The following is a 19,297-nucleotide window of genomic DNA, read 5'->3' as shown; positions in this document are numbered from 1 at the left end:
GTCCAGTGCTTTGGGTGTCGGCCAGCACTAGAGGATCCACCACCTGGTCGGACTCCGGGCACGGTACCGAGGATGAGCGTCCCACCGACTCCTTTGTCGGGGGTCTGGAGAGGGAGGCTGACGGTGCTTCCGAAGCTCCGGCCACCAAGTGAGCTCCCACTGGGGGCTGCGCTGGAGGCCACGGTGCCCACTGGTACCACTGGGCTGGCCACGACGCTCGGTGCCACTGCACCTGCTGTGGCACCGAGCGTCATGGCTGCCCGGGTTGGCCGGTCTGGCCCGTTGAAGGACGGCTACAAATGGAGACTGGGCTGGTGTAGGATCCGCTGCTGTCTCTCGACCGGGAGGAGTGGTGGTGCCGGGATTTGCGACGGTCACGGGACCGCAATCTGGACATGGAGGACTGGTACTGATGGTAATAGCTGCTCCACGAACGGCCTCGACGGGCAGACCCGCAACGGCGAGGCAACCGACGCCCAGGGCTGCGGTGCCTTGGCGGAGACTTGGAGCAGGAGCCCGAGCAGGAACGGCGTCAACGACCGTGCCGTGACCGACTGCGGTACCCTCTCCGGGACCGACGACAATGTCCGCTGCGGTCCTGTCGATATCCACTCTCTGAGGAGGATCGGTGCCGTGAGTCCCAGCTGGAATGAACCCAGCCCGAGAGTCTGGTCGGCGTCAAGGGTGATCCACGTGGACTCTGCTCCAAGTGGACGCTGAGCGGTATCGGGAATGTTCCCTCGACCGAGACCAGTACCGAGCCAGGGACGACTGTGGAGATCCCAGTGGAGGCTTGCCTCTGGAGCATGGGGCCAACATCGGCGGCGCTCCGGGCACCGGCATGGACAAGACATTCCAGGCCGCCTGGAGGGCTTCGGGTGTGGACGGCATGTGGACATCCGGAGAGGCCTGTTCCAAAGGGGCCGGGCTACTCCGCTCTATGTGAGTCGGAGGCCTAGGGCCTGGTAGAGATCGAGGACTGCCCGACATGAGCCTACCCTCTGTCCCAGACTTCCCTCGGTGCCACTGCGAAGATGGAGATTTCTTGGCCCTCTTGGCGTGCCCCGAGGACGGGGACCAGTGCTGACTGGTCGATGGCACCGGCGGATCACTGCGTACCGAGATCGCGGTGCCCGGTACCGGCTCGGAGCGGCGCGCTGGGGTCGGGATCAGCACCGACTCCATCAGAATGGCTAGGAGCCTAATGTCCCTTTCTCCGAGGCTTAAACGATTTGCAAATCTTGCACCTCTCGCTGATATGGGTTTCTCCCAAGCAGTGCAAACAGTCTGTGTGCGGGTTGCTTCTTGGCATAGAATGCCGACAAGAACCGCACAAGTTAAATCCCGGGGTTTGGGGCATGCCCCAGCCCGGGCTCACTGACTAACTAAACTAACTACAGGTACTAAATGAAAGAACAGTTCTGGGGACAAGCTACAGCAAAACTGGAGGAGAGCAGTTCCGACGCACCTTCACTGACGGCAAGAAGGAACTGAGGGTGGGGGGGAGCGCGCAGCTCCCCTTATACCACGCCAGGGGGGCGCTCCCACCTGCAAGTACTGCTAGGGGAAAAACTTCCAGCACTGGTGCACGTGGCGAGCACGCACACCTATTGTGGAATACACGAGCAATCACTCGAAGAAGTAGTCTGAGGTTTAAGATAAAGCACCATGATGCACACAACGATCCCAGCTACCATGGAGGCTATGGGGCAAGGGAGAACATATGCTGACTTCACACCAGGAGTCTTTCCCAGGAAGCCCCCATATTTTACCTTCTTACATAGTAGCTAAACTATCAAATTTGGAATTTCCTCTCTCCTAGGAGGGAAGAGAGCACCACCACTCTTATTTCTCCTCAACTTGTCTTTTGTGGTTTGTCTGGCTTCTCAGTTTTGAATGCCCCCCTCTCACTCTTTCCTTACTATGTCTTGCCTGTACAGTTGCCCACAGAAGCAACTGATATTCTTGTAAATTTATATTTCCCTCTTCTCAATATGAATGTAGTAAAAAACTTACAAAAATGCCATTTCATTCTGATTTCACAATTTTTTTTTTGTACTTTAGCAAAAGTAAAAATAATCTCCAAACATTTTGGAAATAGTTTTAGAAGATGACTAAGCAGTCCTATACAAATATTTTCCCACATCACGGATGGCTTTACCAAATCATTTTGCTAACTTGTGACTTACTGCCTACCTTAGAAGCCATACTTCAAACTCAATTCTCAGGTAGCAAAAGTCAGAAGTCTCAAGGTTAAAGTGTCTGTTGGAAATATTCATACAAATAAATGGCATTCAACAATACAGGGTAAATCATTTCTCTTACTTAAAAGATCTGGGTCCAGATTCTTTGCTGTACCAACTTTATGCTTTCTCTTAGGAGCTGCTCTAACATCTACCAGCTGGCAATAGTTGTCAAGGGACTGTTCGCCTGCTGAGCACCACCATAGCACCTGCCACACCTCATCACACCACTGCCAACATACATCTTGTACTGCGGCTATGAAGAGAGCAACATTCGAAGACAGCTATGCCAACTCTATACCCACAGGGGACTCTCCTCTCCTTTTTTGGATGGGAGTGGAGGGATTAGAAGCAAATTCCACCCCCTCTGTACCACAAGAGAATCTGGCCACTAGATCGGAATGGCAAGTTTGGGGTTTTATTTTTAAATTAAGAGTAAATACTTTCAAAATGTTGTAATTTCTGCCTGTTTCACTCTAATTGTCTGCCCCCCCACACACGCTTAACCCACTTCCTCCCTAAATACTTAGGCTCTGCATCTTCTCTTCTTCTTCCCAGCCAAAACTCTGAATAATGACCAAGGACAGTTCTAATTTGTATATGTCTGATCATTTAAAATTAAGGTTTACTGGCAACTCTACAGAGATTCCCAAACTATACAAAGAGCTGACTGGTCATAAGGTCTCCTAATTTCCAGTTACCAAGTTTCATTTAAGGAAACTCAGCATATTAAATGTTTCTCTATTGTCACTTTTCCATGTGAACAACTGCTACAGTTGCTACAGGATTTTGTGATCAGAAGGAAGTGAGAGATGTTCTGCATGATCTTGAATGGAGATAATCTAAAAAGCAGCAGGCACATTATTGTAAAAAAAATCATCAAGTATAAGAACCCTGACCTGCTCTACATCATTCATTAGGTTGTCTTACCACTTCATCTTACACTCTGACCAATAAGTGAGAAACGAACAGGAGAAAAATTCAGCTCACACTGATGTAGCTGTTTTAGCTCTGACAAAAGCAACAGAGGGTCCTGTGGCACCTTTAAGACTAACAGAAGTATTGGGAGCATAAGCTATCGTGGGTAAGAACCTCACTTCTTCAGATGCAAGACTCTGACAGGATAGCATAAGTAAAAGGTAATAAATGTCAGTCAGTAAACAGAAGGGACTCTAAAAATCTAAAAGTGTCATGACCTTGTTTAACAGACCTGATTCCTGAGTGTCTTCGGAGTAGAAACATAGCTTAAAGCTCTTTTTATAGCAAGCTACTATTAAGAAGCTCTATTTCTCACATATTTTCTGCACTCTCAGCAATGAATATGAAAAGTTTCCTTTAGTACAACACTGACACATTCCATTTAACAAACATGGACTTGTGTTAACAGCACAAACCAAATTGGTTGATTTGGTTTATTTCCTTGTGCTACTTCAGTGTAGCCAATGTAAATAACATGTACAGCTCAGAAAATGACTAACTTCTGTTGCAGAAAAAGCAGATGAAGTTAACACTGTATGGATGCTATAGGGAATTTTTTGAAGTTATGCAATAGATTAAAAGCTATGAAGACATTTTAGAATCGTGAGAAATTGTCCGTTTTGTCCTGCACTACTACACATTTTTAAATTCACAACAGGAACTAGTTTACAGTTTAGCCACTAAATTGTATGTCCAATAATCTCTCGAAATTGATAAATTTTCCCTTTCAAAATAATTGCAGCTGGATATTATACCATCATCCCATCTGGTGTTTAGTAACCAATAGCAAGTGAGCCAAACACTTAAAATAATAAATTCATCTCCTTATATGTACTACTAGGGATATGTCACCAAGAACATGTTACACAAGATATTAAAGGGAAGGATGTTTCCCTGACAAGCTACAGAATAGACTCATAGACTTTAAGGTCAGAAGGGACCATTATGATCATCTAGTCTGACCTCCTGCATGATGCAGGCCACAAAATCTGACCCACCCACTCCTGGAATAATTCTCTCCCTTGACTCAGCTGTTGAAGTCCCCAAATCATGATTTAAAGACTTTAAGTCGCAGAGAATCCTCCAGCAAGCGACCCTTGCCCCATGCTGCGGAGGAAGGCGAAAAACCTCCAGGGCCTCTGCCAATCTACCCTGGAGGAAAATTCCTTCCCGACCCCAAATATGGCGATCAGCAGAACCCCGAGCATTTGGGCAAGATTCTCCAGCCAGACCCACATTGACCATTGATACTAATTACCAGCGATGGCACGTTATTGACTTATTGACTAAAATCACGTTATCCCATCAAACCATCCCCTCCATAAACTTATCAAGCTTAATCTTAAAGCCAGAGAGGTCTTTCGCCCCCACCGTTTCCCTCGGAAGGCTATTCCAGAACTTCACCCCTCTGACGGTTAGAAACCGTCGTCTAATTTCAAGCCTAAACTTCCCGACGGCCAGTTTATATCCATTTGTTCTCGTGTCCACATTAGTACTAAGCTGAAATAATTCCTCTCCCTCCCTGGTATTTATCCCTCTGATATATTTAAAGAGAGCAATCATATCCCCCCCCGGACTCCTTTTGGTTAGGGTAAACAAACCGAGCTCCTCGAGTCTCCTTTCATACGACAGGTTTTCCATTCCTCGGATCATCCTAGTGGCCCTTCTCTGCACCCGTTCCAGTTTCAGTTCATCCTTTTTAAACATGGGAGACCAGAACTGCACACAGTACTCCAAATGAGGTCTCACCAGCGCCTTGTATAACGGAAGCAGCACCTCCTTATCCCTACTAGAAATACCTCGCCTAATGCATCCCAAGACCGCATTAGCTTTTTTCACGGCCACGTCACATTGCCAACTCATAGTCATCCTGCGATCAACCAGGACTCCGAGGTCCTTCTCCTCTTCCGTCACTTCCAACCGATGCGTCCCCAGCTTATAACTAAAATTCTTGTTAGTCATCCCTAAATGCATCACCTTACACTTCTCACTATTAAATTTCATCCTATTACTATTACTCCAGTTTACCAGGTCATCCAAGTCTCCCTGCAGGATATCCCGATCCTTCTCCGAATTGGCAATACCTCCCAACTTTGTGTCATCCGCAAACTTTATCAGCCCACTTCTACATTCGGTAATAAATAGATTAAATAAAATCGGACCCAAAACCGAACCTTGAGGAACTCCACTGGTAACCTCCCTCCAATCTGACAGTTCACCTTTCAGTACAACCCGCTGCAGTCTCCCCTTTAACCAGTTCTTTATCCACCTCTGGATTTTCATATCGATCCCCATCTTTTCCAATTTAACCAATAATTCCTCATGCGGTACCGTATCAAACGCTTTACTGAAATCTAGGTATATTAGATCCACCGCATTTCCTTTATCTAAAAAATCTGTTACTTTCTCAAAGAAGGAGATCAGGTTGGTTTGGCACGATCTGCCTTTCGTAAACCCATGTTGTAATTTGTCCCAATTGCCATTGACCTCAAGGTCCTTAACCACTTTCTCCTTCAAAAATTTTTCCAAGACCTTGCATATTACAGATGTTAAACTAACAGGCCTGTAGTTACCCGGGTCACTTTTTTTCCCCTTCTTGAAAATAGGAACCACATTAGCTATTCTCCAGTCCAACGGTACCATCCCCGAGTTTACAGATTCATTAAAAATTATCGCTAACGGGCTTGCAATTTCTCGCGCCAGTTCCTTTAATATTCTCGGATGAAGATCATCCGGTCCGCCCGATTTAGTCCAGTTAAACTGTTCGAGTTTGGCTTCTACCTCGGGTACTGTAATGTCAACCCCCCCTCCTTTATTCCCCTCTGTCACGCTGCCTCTATTCCTGAACCCTTCATTAGCCTCATTAAAGACCGATGCAAAATATTCGTTTAGACATTGTGCCATGCCTAGATTATCCTTAATCTCCACTCCATCTACAGTCTTCAGCGGTCCCACTTCTTTCTGATCTTTGTTTTCTTCCCAGCAGGAGATTTAGATGTGCAAATTTCAAATTCAATTCAAATGGCCAGAAGCATTTTTTGAACTTTCAGAACACTGGGTTCAGCAACAACAAATAGTTTTCCTGCTAAAAAGCTTTATCTTCTCAAATACATACAGATAGAAGGGAGTCTGATTTTTGGCAAACTTTTCTATCCCACAAACCTTCAAGGCTCCATGCTGTGGATGAACTGTTCCTGCAGGGAACGCCTGAACTCTACTCTATCTTGACCATTTAATTTTGAGGACAAATGCAGAAAGGAAAGAAACTTCATACTATAATTTATACCACTTCTTCAGACAATCTCAAAGTCCTGATCACATAGAGAGTTAACAGTAAATTGTGAAGCAGATTTCCTGTTTGAAGATCCTATAGAAGTCGGAAAAAAACCCGAATTGTTTTTTTTTGTTTGTTTGTTTTTACTACAGCAACATCCAATTCTGAACTCAAACAAGTGAAGCAGGCCTACAGTATTTCCCACCTTGACGTCATGTCCCTAAAATCCTCTCTACTAAGATAGCTTCTTTTGTAGCAAATTTTTTTTTGGTTCATTAGAGATTAAGTTATACTTATTTTAAATATTGTTTAAAACTTCAGTTGAAGTTTTAAGCACCATCAAGTATGATTTTTTTATATCTGCTGAAGAACTGAGCCAATTCATATTCAATATATAGCATCAATTCAACACAGTAGGATTCGTACGTACTCTACAGTACCACCACCATATATTTTAATCAGCTTAAATAAACCTGTATAGAGAGAAACCTTAGCTCCTGAACTACAGAATGGATACTTGTATTACCCAAATCACAATGATTTCAGCATAATGAACAAGAGAATTTAATGTTTTCATCTGGAGAGACAAGGCTAAGGAGTCATAGAAAGGGAGACAATAGTAAGGTAAAAGGAGACTAATGCATGGAAGGGGATTTGAGCAGCAGTAAAAAGAACTCAAATGAGTGGAGTATACATGCCATGAGTTGGAGATGTGCTGGACAGTTTTTTAGATATAAAATAGGAGAGAGTTTGGGGGTTGAAACAAATGTTATAGACAGTGGAATAAAATCAAGTCTAAGACACTAAAGGAGATAAAAGAGTTTCTCTCACACCTAGTTTCTAAATTTTAAATCAAAATGCTGTATTTCTTCAGAGGAGTCTAACTGCAGACAAAAGCAAGATCAACATTTCAACAAAATTAATGACAACGTGGCTGGTCACAACTTCCATCTAGTCAGCAAGATTGTCTTTATTTTGGCAACAAACATTTAGTTTTAGAACGGTTTAAGTCAAACAATGAAACTGATTGTTCAGTATGAATGATTAGTACAGTGGTTCTCAAACTATTGTACTGGTGACCCCTTTCACATAGCAAGCCTCTGAGTGTAACCCCCCTTATAAATTAAAAACACTTGTTTATATATTAAACACCATTATAAATGCTGGAGGCAAAGTGGGGCTTGGGGTGGAGGCTGACAGCTCACGATCCCCCATGTAATAACTTCACGACCCCGAGGGGTCCCGACCCCCAGTTTGAGAACCCCTGGATTAATAGATATGCAGGTTTTGGCAGCATTCAACTCGTTAATAGAAACTGCCATAAGAGCACAGATAATAAAGATAATTATGTTCTATCTGCCCAGATTTTCCCCAGTTGCAGAAATTATTGTGCCACTTCTGCTAATAATAATAATAATCACGGAGTCTTGCCAATGCAGAATAGCTATTGCATTTCAGTAGCAGGGAAGGGAGATAAGAACACTTCTGTGATCGTTCATGGTAAAAGGTGTTATATATAAATGTAAAGTTATTTGATTCAGCTATGTTGATTTGCTTATGCATTAAGCTAAAAAGAGACATGCTTTTTTTGCTTCTTTACGACATCTAAAAGCCTGGAAAGGTTCTCTCGAAAACCCTTTCTACACCTCAAGCTTTGTTTTTTTAGGTTAGAAATTCAGATTTGTTAAAAATTCAACATCCTGCCTCTTAATCCCAGAGCTCAGATACCTCACAGATCCTCATCGGGTGAGTGGGAGGGAAGAGGACTAGATGGACTTTCCTTAAGTTTATAAAAATAATTTTATGATCTTTTAGGTCATTCTTTAAGATAAGAATATTTTTATAATATTTGAACATAAAACCAACATCCTGACTGTAGTGGCTTGTTTAGCTTTTTCTAACAAATCTAATTTAAATATTTTTATGGGTAGCCTATCCAGTATATGAAACACACACCTATTTTTACTATAGATTTTTAATAATTATGCTAAGTGTAATTTGCTAGGCTACAGCATATCATTGCTAGATTTGAATTCTCATACCAACCGGCAAGCATTAGCTTACTTTAGGAAATAGTTAAGTACAGTCTTTTTACTATTGATTTAAATGAATGCACAGTGTAACAGTACTCCTTGGCATGTCAGCAAAAAAACTGTTGCTCAGAGGAGACAGCTATCTACCCATCAGAGACTGCTTTTACCATTTCTAGTGACATATGACATCTTTTGTGGAGAGTGAAGGAGGAAAGAGTAGGTACCCAGACCTGTAATACAGGTTACCATTCCAAATATCACTGGACAATTCCTTTTGACTCGTTGGCTGACAAAGAAAACAAATTAAAAAGATCTTAGGGAAAGTAACAAGCATATACCCAGAAACTCACCACCTACATCTACATTGTAATACAGTATCAAGCATCACACATGAAATGTGTGAGCTTTAATGTCCAGTTTATAAGTTATATCTTTTGTTAAGAAGAACTTACATAAGCTTACATAAGAAATGCCAACTGGGGTTCTTAATTTAGACAGAAAAAAATTCCTATGTTTTCATAAAAACAAGCTCTGCAAAAATGCACTGAATCCAAAGTATCCACTAGTCAAATGCACTAAGTGAAATCTGAATTTTAAAAAATGTTAGTTGCTGAATATCTATCTGCATCTCTTTCATATCGAGAAGCCTGCAAGTGTTCTTATAGATTTTCATTCTGCCTTCTCTCCTTCTATTAGATTAAAAAAACTCTACGTTGTCACTACTTTACCAATACAAATTTGAGTTCAGATCCGGCCAGATCTTAAACTAAATTGACAGGGTGTGGCCGTCCTTGAATGGGATGCTTCCATGTAAACTGATGTGCTGAAGTAGTGGTGGGGATTCAGCAGGTAGTACTCTGAACACCATAATATATTGCTGGATACACTGTGTAACTGGAGGTGCAGTCATTACAGCACGTAAAAACAAAATCCCTGACCACTTGATTACATTCTGTCTACCTAAAATTTCCTCTACGATTTTTATAGGATATGGCATTCTTTGCTTCCTGTACCAAACTATCATTTAATAAAGGCTTGTCTATACTTGAAAGTTAATTCAGATTAAGGTGGGTTGTGAATTTAAAGCATATCATCTGTTCTTTATTGTTATGAACTGACAGTGGACTCAATACCATACCAGACAAGATAGATATGGTCCCTGCCTCCAAGCACTTACAATTTAACTGAACTCCACAAAATGCAATGGGTAATATTATATGATGGATAATATATCCAACGTTGCTGTGTGCTGCTAGACAGTAGCTGTATTTCACCACAGATGTGACTACCCTTTTTTTTTTTTTTTTTTTTTAAATGGTGGATTGGAGGAAGGGTAATATTGAAGTCTAGTCAATTTCAAAAAATTAACTGGAAGTAGCTCCAGGTACTACACCTGCCAAAGTGTCCTCTTGCCATTTTGGATGCTTTACAATCACACTGTTGGTTTTTTTGGTTTGTTTTTTTGTTTGTTTTTAATATTTTTTCCTCCTTGCTGCAGTGTGAAAATCCCATTCAAAAAGCGAAATTTACGGATTATGCAGGCAAAACAGTAGAACTGAATATACACAAAGGGCTGTCAAATACATAAATGAGTTGTTAGAATTTTTTTCAGCTATTGTAATTTTAGGTGTTACTTGTAAAAGCATTAGGTAGAAGTTTTCTGACCAAGGTGCGATTTTTAAGTTGACTTTGTCCCTTTAAAAAAATTGTGTGGAGTCAGCATAAGTTTGATGTTTTTAAAAGTGCTTTATGCCCAAGGTCCCAACCATCAGCCTTATTTAAAGCTTCTCTTCTCCCTTTCACTTTCTATTGCAGCTCTCATGAAGCACTCCCTCTTAGTGCAACACTCAACCAATGTCTTGCTGAAATCATACACGTACCATTACATACCACTGCAGCCTGCATATGAAGTACGGTAAATCCCATTATTTTAAATGCAGTTTTGTATCCTATACAAATCATACAATTAAAACTTTACAGAATTAACACCCTGGCAATTAATGGGAGTTGCCTTTCACCTTTTAGTCAAGGTTCAGTGATATACAATAGTGGGTGTGGAATCACCAGCAGGGTGTATGCTGGTACATTAAATTAAACTAAAAGGAAGCTGGTTAATCTGGTGAGACAGCACTTCATTGACCTGAAATAGAAGAGAAAAAAGTTAAATACTAGTATTCAGAATGTTCAGTCTCTTCAAGGAAACAGCCACTGAAATATTTCAATGAAGCAGAGAGTATTAAAATGATTCATTCACCAGTGGGCCTCTTTTTGACGGATTTGCCCCATGTAATGCTGTATATATCCAGTACTCATTAAGTTAATATGATCTGTAGCAAATAATTAGCTTTCCTAATTTTTAACATTTAGGAATTTATAGGTAAATTTATTCTGTGCATGTTTTACCACAACTGGTCAGTTTATGACAGAGGACAGTTCCAGCCCTAAGAATCACAGTTTTGACAGAGAACTCACAGTTCATGACGTGTGAATATATAAATTTAAAAAATTCCAACATTTCATATTTGATTAATTTAGAAAGTTAAACTACCCATAGGTCTAAAAATTTGTGTAATTCATTTTCTTGTATGTCTATGAAATAGTATATAAAAGACAAAGCAACTATCACAATTTTATAGTCTTTACATTAACATATATTGCAATGAATACAGTACTTTAACTATCATTCAGGGCAGACTGCATTCCTGTAATACAGTATCTTCCACAAATAGATCATAAGAGGAACATGAATCAACCACATTTCCAAAGTCATGATAGTGTGAAATAAGAGCATTCATGGGGAGGAGCACGGGAAGGGAGGGGGAAGGGTGTGTGTGTGTGTAAATCCTGATAATGCATAATGATCGAATTAACTGCACTACTAGACAGTAGTACTTACTACCATGCTATATTCATGCGTAATCCATTATTATTGAAGATGCTAGATCAGGAAAATACATAGATACTTTTTTATGAAAAAACTCAGATTATGCTCTATACAACAAAGAGTAGATACTACACTTGACCAGAGCTCAAATACAATGAATAAAGATTTAATGGTGCTCCTTGAGCCAGTACACGTAGTATGCTTATATCCTATAATCGTCTTAGACAGCTGAATACCTAGCATAAAAAGTTATATCCCCATGGCATTCAGAAGGTGAAAAGGGCAAATAAAATTAATGGTAAACATGCTAGACAATCAGAGCCATCAACTTAAATTCCACCTGTAGTTTGGATGAAGGGACAGGAGAGCTTTCTTTAACTTCTGTAAACACAGAAAAATTAAAAGGAGTTAGTGAAAGTGTTTCAATTAACCATATTAGGGTTATAGATCTTTACCTGTTTCAGGCACTGAAAATAACTACTGTCACATTCTAAGGGCTGGTCCACACTAACCCCCCAGTTCGAACTAAGATACGCAACTTCAGCTACGTGAATAACGTAGCTGAAGTCGAAGTATCTTAGTTCGAACGACAAGGTACTTACCGCGGGTCCACACGCGGCAGGCAGGCTCCCCCGTCGACTCCGCGTACTCCTCTCGCGGAGCAGGAGTACCAGTGTCGACAGCGAGCACTTCCAGGATCGATTTATCACATCTAGACAAGACACGATAAATCGATCCCAGAAGATCGATTGCTTACCACCAAACCCGGAGGTAAGTATAGACGTACCCTAAGATACTTACCATATCTTTGCCTTTTAGCTTATATTAAGTTTTCTGTGTATACTATTTTCCCCATTTTTCACAGGAAATGCTAAAGAACCTTGATTTGTGTTTATATTTTTGTATATCATTTGCTATTGTAGAGTTACAGTTTTTATTAAATGAGTGCATCAATCTTAAAACAGTTCAAAACGGGCCCAAATGCATGCAGCAACTGATCTCCTGAACAATACCTTCTACCTAAGTCACATCACCATTGTGCATCATTTGCTACAGAATTCCCCACCTTCAAAAAGAAACATAGTACATCCTTTCAACAACGAGACACAAGGAAAAAGGAGGACACATACACAAAGTTAAGAAAAAGTCTACAGTAGTCTCCGAAGGAGGCAGGAGAAATATAGACTATTTATTGGAACACCTCCCAGTACATACACCTAGTCAAATCACATATTACTCAGGCTAGGTCTACACTACCCGCCTGAATTGGCGGGTAGAAATCGACCTCTCGGGGATCGATTTATCGCGTCCCAACGGGACGCGACAATCGATCCCCGAATCGACGCTCTTACTCCACCAGAGAAGGTGGGAGTAAGCGCCGTTGACGGGAAGCCGCAGAGGTCGATTTTGCCACCGTCCCTACAACGGGGTAAGTCGGCTGCGATACGTCGAATTCAGCTACGCTATTCGAGTAGCTGAATTTGCATATCTTAAATCGACCCCCCCCCCGTAGTGAAGACGTAGCCTGTGTAGCATCCTCCCTTTTCAGCCAAAAATGTTGGTGGTCAAGCGTCTACAATCAATACTTTGAAGCAGATTCTTCACCCTGTTCTGCAGTTAAGACAGGCAGAAACGACCAGCATTTCCTTTCCTGGATGTTCCCCTGCCATGGAGGAGTCCCCTGTAAGCATAGATTCTAGCATAACCAGCTCCTATGCGTCCCCCTATTTGCAGCTACTGGTGCAGTGGACATGTCAGAGGCTACAGTGACACTAGACAGCGTGCAGCTGCACCGCTATAAGCTGTCTAGTATAGCTTCTCTAAGCCAACGGGAAAGAGCTCTCCCATCGACTTAATTAATCCACCTCCAACGAGCGGCAGTAGCTGTCCACATCAGCATTTAGGTCAGTGTAACTTATGTCACTGAGGGGAATGGCTTATTCACACCCCTGAGAGACATAAGTTATACCGACATAAATGGTAGTACAGACATGGCCAGAGGGATTGAGGGGGAGCAGTCTGAACATGTTGCACTCGGGCTCCCTGCAACTGGAATGTGTTCTCCAGGTAAACTGCCAACTTGATGGAAGTTAGAGCAATCTCAAGGCTCTATCTTGGGCTCAGGCAGAGAATCAGGGAGCCGTAACTAAGTCTCTCTTTAGCACTTTCCTGAACTATCCCGAGCAGCTGGCTGAAGATGAGGAGCCATCTTTTATTAGGTATTCCCCTAACCTCAGATAAAGCCAGTTGAACTATCCTGCTCTTCCTGAAGAGCCCACAGACCAGCAGAAAGGGTAACAAGAAAGGGACAGTAGCTGCTTAAACGGCTCCCAAGGGAGTTGGTAAGCAACAGCCTCCCACCTCTTTCCCATAGTGCTGACAGAGCTGTTTAAAAGTTGCAAGGCAAACTATTTCAATTTGTAATCAAATACAAATTTTTCTTCTTAGCAGTTACCCTCAAAAGTCATACATGAATGCATAAAGATAAACTGAAGACTCAAAATTTCAGAAATATTTAAGTAGCCAGACATAATAGGTTCAATATATTAAGCATGAAATGTCTAAACTAACACCCCCATAGCATACAAAATGATTTGTGTAAATGCAGAATTAAGCATTGACATTAAGGAATAATTACTTAGGAATATTTAATCTCTTTACCACACACCTATTACCTGAACAAATTAAGTAAACAACATTACATAAAGTACTAAATGAACCTTTATATAAACATATTTACTGAATTTATTCTTGAAATGGGAAAGCATCTTTACTGAGTGATTTGGCTATAAAATTGAACAAATCACAACTCCAGATTAAGATAGGTTTGCTATTAAAAACAATTTTATAGACAGTATGCCATGGCACAGGAAGAGACCAGGATGGCAGTATTACAAAGGTGCTTTCTAGTAAAGTAAGTTACAAGCTTGAAAGGATTAGATTTTTATCAGTAATTGTCAGAAAACACTGATTTCACCATACATATACATGCTGCCAAAAAAATATTTCCATTGATGATAGAAATTTACAGATAGGCAACATAAGAAAAATGCTGCTTAAGAACTTAAATATTGATTTAAAGATATTTGTTTTGTATATTTTGACCTGTGAAGTTGATAATTTATGTCTTAATGGTTATAAAGCTAACTTTTTGAATCTCTACTGTCATTAAATAATCATCGGACCCCCACCCACTGTCTGACACCATTATTTAAATTTTCACAGTTGCAGGAAATTGATAAAAATGCTTAAAAATAAACATCCATATCATCTGTCAAAATTATTTTTAAAAAAATCAAATTCTGGACTAGATGACCTCCTGAGGTCCCTTCCAACCCTGATATTCTATTATTGATAAACATCTTTGTTTTTCCTTAAGATATGCTAAGCATTTCTAAAGCACTTACAGTTGCTAATGCTATCTGTTTCAGTACACAAATATGCTTCTATGATCACTTAACCACACACCCATTCATTCAACCCACACACTTTAAGAGAACCTGCTGATGGGGTGCCTGAACAGAGAAGTCACAAGACAACAACAGAGTGGAAATTTCCTCTCTTCCTCCTCCTCCTCCTCCTCTATTTGAGTAGCAGAGTAGCTAGCAGGATCTTATTTCCGTCTGAATAGAGGAGAGCTCATGTCAGAACCAGCGCCCTCTCCTGACAGGCAACCTGAGAGCACACCTCCTGCATGTACTGTGTGTTCCTACTCATGGAGTTTGTACCAGGCCGTGCATATGTCCAGCACTGCTCAATACCATGCTGAAATTTTTGTTGATTTTATAAGCACAGCTATTTAAATATCTCAACTGTATCAAAATTTTAGGAGCAGGTAGGGTGCTATCTGAAGCCAAGAAATATACATTTCCCTTCAAGAGTGGCGTAGTTTAATACTTAACATTTATACACCACTTTAATATTATTTTTCCCCACTATTGTAGTTTAAGAACTTGGGAGAATAACGTCATTTCATCTCCCTCCTGTTCCAGCTCCCAGTGGAGGCAGTGGGAAAATTAGGGAGGGAATGAAAACACAGTCTTCCAAACGGTCATGTGGAGAAACTACTGATATCAGCCACATCTGTAAATGAAGATCCCAGAAAATTCAATCTAGGGCCAACCTTAAGCAACAGTAATGCAAGTTACAGATCCATCATTGCTACTTTCGAAAGCTGTGCAAACTGACAACTCAAAGACCTGACCTCTCCACCACCTCCAGCAGCAGCACCCCAGAGGACACCTCATTCACCACTGACAGGTTAGAGCTCCCCAAATTGTCATGCCAATAAGGAATATATGGGAGCATGACACGCGTGTGGCTGCAGTAATACCACAGAAGAGATCAGCGAGGAGGGAGATGGCCCCAGTCTTGGCATCGGGAGTTTGCAGCCGTAACCTGCTACAGTTACGCCACCAGACTCCTCCTTCCTCCCCATCCCTACGCAGCTGACACGGAGAAGGAGCCTGCTGAGCCTCACTGCAGCATTTACGCGGAGAGCGAATCAGCTGGGGACGTACTGAGAGATGCTTCCCTCAGCCCGCTGCCGTAGCGGCCCGATCACCAACCCGATCAACCCCACCAGCCCGCCCCGAGCAAGACGAACAGGAAAGGCGGGGCGGGTGCCGCGGAACCAGCACGCGGGCTCCGAGATCCCCCCCGGCGCACTGTCATATTCAGGCTATTTTTAGATCAGAACGCAGCGAAAGTAACGGCTTCCAGAGAACCGCCTCGTGGCTCCCCCCCCCCCGGCCGGCGGCCCCCCCGGCAGAACTGCCCCCCCTCCAACGGCACCTTCACCTCTTCACCCAGCCGCCCCCGGCTCCTGGCCGGCCCCCCCGCCAGTCCCTTACCCCAGCTCTTGGCCGTGCGCCCCAGAAACTCGCCGCTGCGCGGGTTGTACACGAACTGCCGCCACTCGGCCATGGTCTGGCTGAAAGGCTTCTTCTCCTCCTTGGACATGGCGGCGGGGCGAGGGCTGTGTGTGTCCGGGCAGCAGAGACTCCCAGCTGAACTGCGGTAGCGCCTGCTCCGAGCCGCCGAGTAACAGTCCTCTTCCCCTCCCGCCAGGCGCCCGAGAGGCCGGGCTGGTCGCACGCAGCCGAGCTCCTCACTCCGCCTCCCGCTGCCGGGGCGGGGCCCACACACGTCAGCTCACCCTTTCTCCGCCCGCGCTGTCTCAAAGCCGCGCCTGCTGCCCCCTGGCGGCCAGACGGAGAATAGCAGCTGGGGCGAGCTGGTCCGTAGAGCCCCGGCGTTCGAAGTGCACCCCAAAGAGCGACACGGTGCCTGGCTCGTGAGTCGCCTACATCTCCCGTGGTTCAGTGGTGCTGCTCTGACGGCACATAGCGTGGAGACCTCAGGCGCTGCCTTGCTTTACCCCGCCCAAGGGCGTGCACACAGCCCATTGATCCGGACATAGGGAAGGGCTGTGAGACCCAAGCACATGCTTGGCAGGGGAAGGGAAACAGAAACTGATTTGACATCAAATTTTTAAACTGTGGCATTGAATCCGTGTTCAGGCACGTAAGTGACCTGGTTTTCACAGGAGCTGAATCCAGGCAGGTCCCCTAAGTCACTAAGGGAGCTGTCGGTTGTCAGCATCCCTGAAAATAAGAAGATTCACTAAGGCCAGGTCTACACTACCACGGTAGTTCGACAGCTGGCAATCGAACTTCCGGGTTCGATTTATCGCGTCTGGTCTGGACGCGATATATCGATCCCGGAAGCGCTCGCCGTCGACTGCGGTACTCCAGCTCGGCGAGAGGAGTACCGCGGAGTCGACGGGGAGCCTGCCTGCCGCGTGTGGACCGCGTCTGAACCGCGGTAAGTTCGAACTAAGGTATGTCGACTTCAGCTACGTGAAAGCTGAAGTTGCGTACCTTAGTTCGAATTTGGGGGTTAGTGTAGACCAGGCCTAAGTCTAATTGTTCCCTTAACTAGGACTGGGCTACCTCCTTGACTTCATTTATGTACTCAGTGACACCTGTGCTGTGCACACCCACTAAGGCTAATGGAGTTGGCACAGCTGTCATATAGGGCACAGTTTGGTCTGCAAAACCTCTTACTGGTATAAATGGGGCAAATGGGAAAAACCCAGCCTGACTCTGAGCCCAGGGGGAGTGAGGTTCAGCAGCGGGGGAGGGTGTATTTTACTTACAAACGGTCAGAGTTTACGCTAGGCATAAGTAGCAGACTAAGTAATGGCTTAGGTGTCCAAGCAGCTCAAGAGGACCACCTATTTGCTTTTGTAGTATGTGTTAGGGGGCAAAAATATTCCTGCGTAAGGCCCCTAATGGGCTAGCACTGCCTCTGAAATTGTACTAATTTGATATGGAACTCTGTGACAGACTGACCATGGGAACCACTATGCTATTTTAACAAAATCACTTTTCTGGATAGATCTGCACTTTAAGTGTCTGCACAGTATTGTATTCACTAATGTTGATTTATAATTAGTGATAAAGGAATAGAGCATGGTTTGATAAGGAGTATATCAGAGATAGGTATCACTGATATACTCCTTATCAGTAGATCTCAAAGTATCCCCTAATCTTTAATGTATTAAGGTTAGAGCTGGGGACCAGCACACTCGCCTCTCTGTTTGACCTGACAGTCATGGTGACTAATATTTTCAAAATGGCTGCATGAAGTTGGGCCCTGTAAATCCATATTTAGGGACCTAGATGGCCTGACTACTGCCAGTGATGTTCAACACTAACACTTTCTCACCACGTGTTTCAGTTATTGAAAATATTAAAGACTTACTCCTTCTTTTCCTTCCTAGTTCTGCAATCAGTGAATGACATATCACTGACTTCAGCTCAACAGATCAACTACCCGAACCTTCCATGGTGCTAGAGTTGAGGGGGCACAGTGGTGGCTGAGGCAATTACAACTCAAGGGAGCCTCTTCCCCCTTCCCCTAGCGGCTTCCCTTCACACATGCAAATAGTGGACCACACTTATACCCAGCCTGTGTACGTGGATTGCGTAGTTTCCAGGATTTGGTGCAGGAGCGGTTAAATATTTGGAAAACAAAGATATATTATACAATAAACCATCTTCCTAAAAAAAGATTAACACAATCATAGTTTAAAAGAAGAGATTTCCATAAACTGTTTCTGCTTAGCATGTCCCATTAGAAGTTTGTTATATGTTTAGGTTAATTTTTTTCATCCTATTTAATTTCTACCTATGTAATTTCTATATCTAGGCAAACTCAGTCTAAACAATGATGATACCATTTGCACAGGAGTGAAAAATAAAATCATGTTTCCTTCCAGTTTACTGAGGATAGTGTAGCATTGCAAGCAATGGAGAAAGAAGTCAGTGCCGTAACAAGGGCGAGGCGAGTGAGGGGAGGGGCGCAATCACCTCGCCTCCGCCTCCTCCCCTGAATGCTCTGCCCCTGCTTCTTCGAGCCCCCGCTTCCTGTGAATCAGCTGTTCGCGCAGGAAGCCTGGGAGCACGGAGAAACAACCGGTGGCGTGCTCAGGCCCGCGAAGGTGGAGCAGAGGTGAGCTGGGGCGGGGCGAGCATGGCCGGGTCTAACTTTTTTGCTGCCCCAAGCAAAAAAAAAAAAAAAAAAAGTGAAGGGGGGGAGGCACAGTGCGACCGGAGGAGCGAGGCGGAGACGGCACAGCTGGAGGAGCAAGGCAGGGGCGGTGTGGCTGGAGGAGTGGGGGGGCACGGCGCAGCCGTAGGAGAGAGGCGCGAGGGTGGGCGGTGCGACCAGAGGAGCGGGGGGCGGGCACAGCACGGCCGGAGGAGCCAAGGGGGGCGCAGCATGGCCACAGCACGGCCGGAGGAGCCAAGGGGGGGGGTGCGCCCGGAGGAGCCAAGGGAGGGCACGGCACGGTGCGGCTGGAGGAGCCAAGGGAGGG

The 19,297-nt window shown here is 43.9% G+C and overlaps 1 protein-coding gene across 1 annotated transcript in view; it reads right to left on the bottom strand.

Moving 5' to 3' along the window:
• The window catches only part of ATP1B3 (ATPase Na+/K+ transporting subunit beta 3), a 63,911-nt gene extending 47,388 nt beyond the window's left edge, over positions 1-16,523 (bottom strand). The window contains exon 1 of the mRNA XM_065410575.1: positions 16,266-16,523. Within this exon, the coding sequence (XP_065266647.1) occupies positions 16,266-16,374 (109 nt within the window). The 5' untranslated portion in view covers positions 16,375-16,523. The remainder of the gene's footprint in view (positions 1-16,265) is intronic.
• Positions 16,524-19,297: the final 2,774 nt, after the last annotated feature.

Source organism: Emys orbicularis, chromosome 9, assembly GCF_028017835.1.
Source record: "Emys orbicularis isolate rEmyOrb1 chromosome 9, rEmyOrb1.hap1, whole genome shotgun sequence".
Lineage (NCBI taxonomy): Eukaryota > Metazoa > Chordata > Testudines > Emydidae > Emys > Emys orbicularis.
Note: the sequence above shows the minus strand (reverse complement) of the source record. Positions and strands in the feature narration are given on the sequence as shown.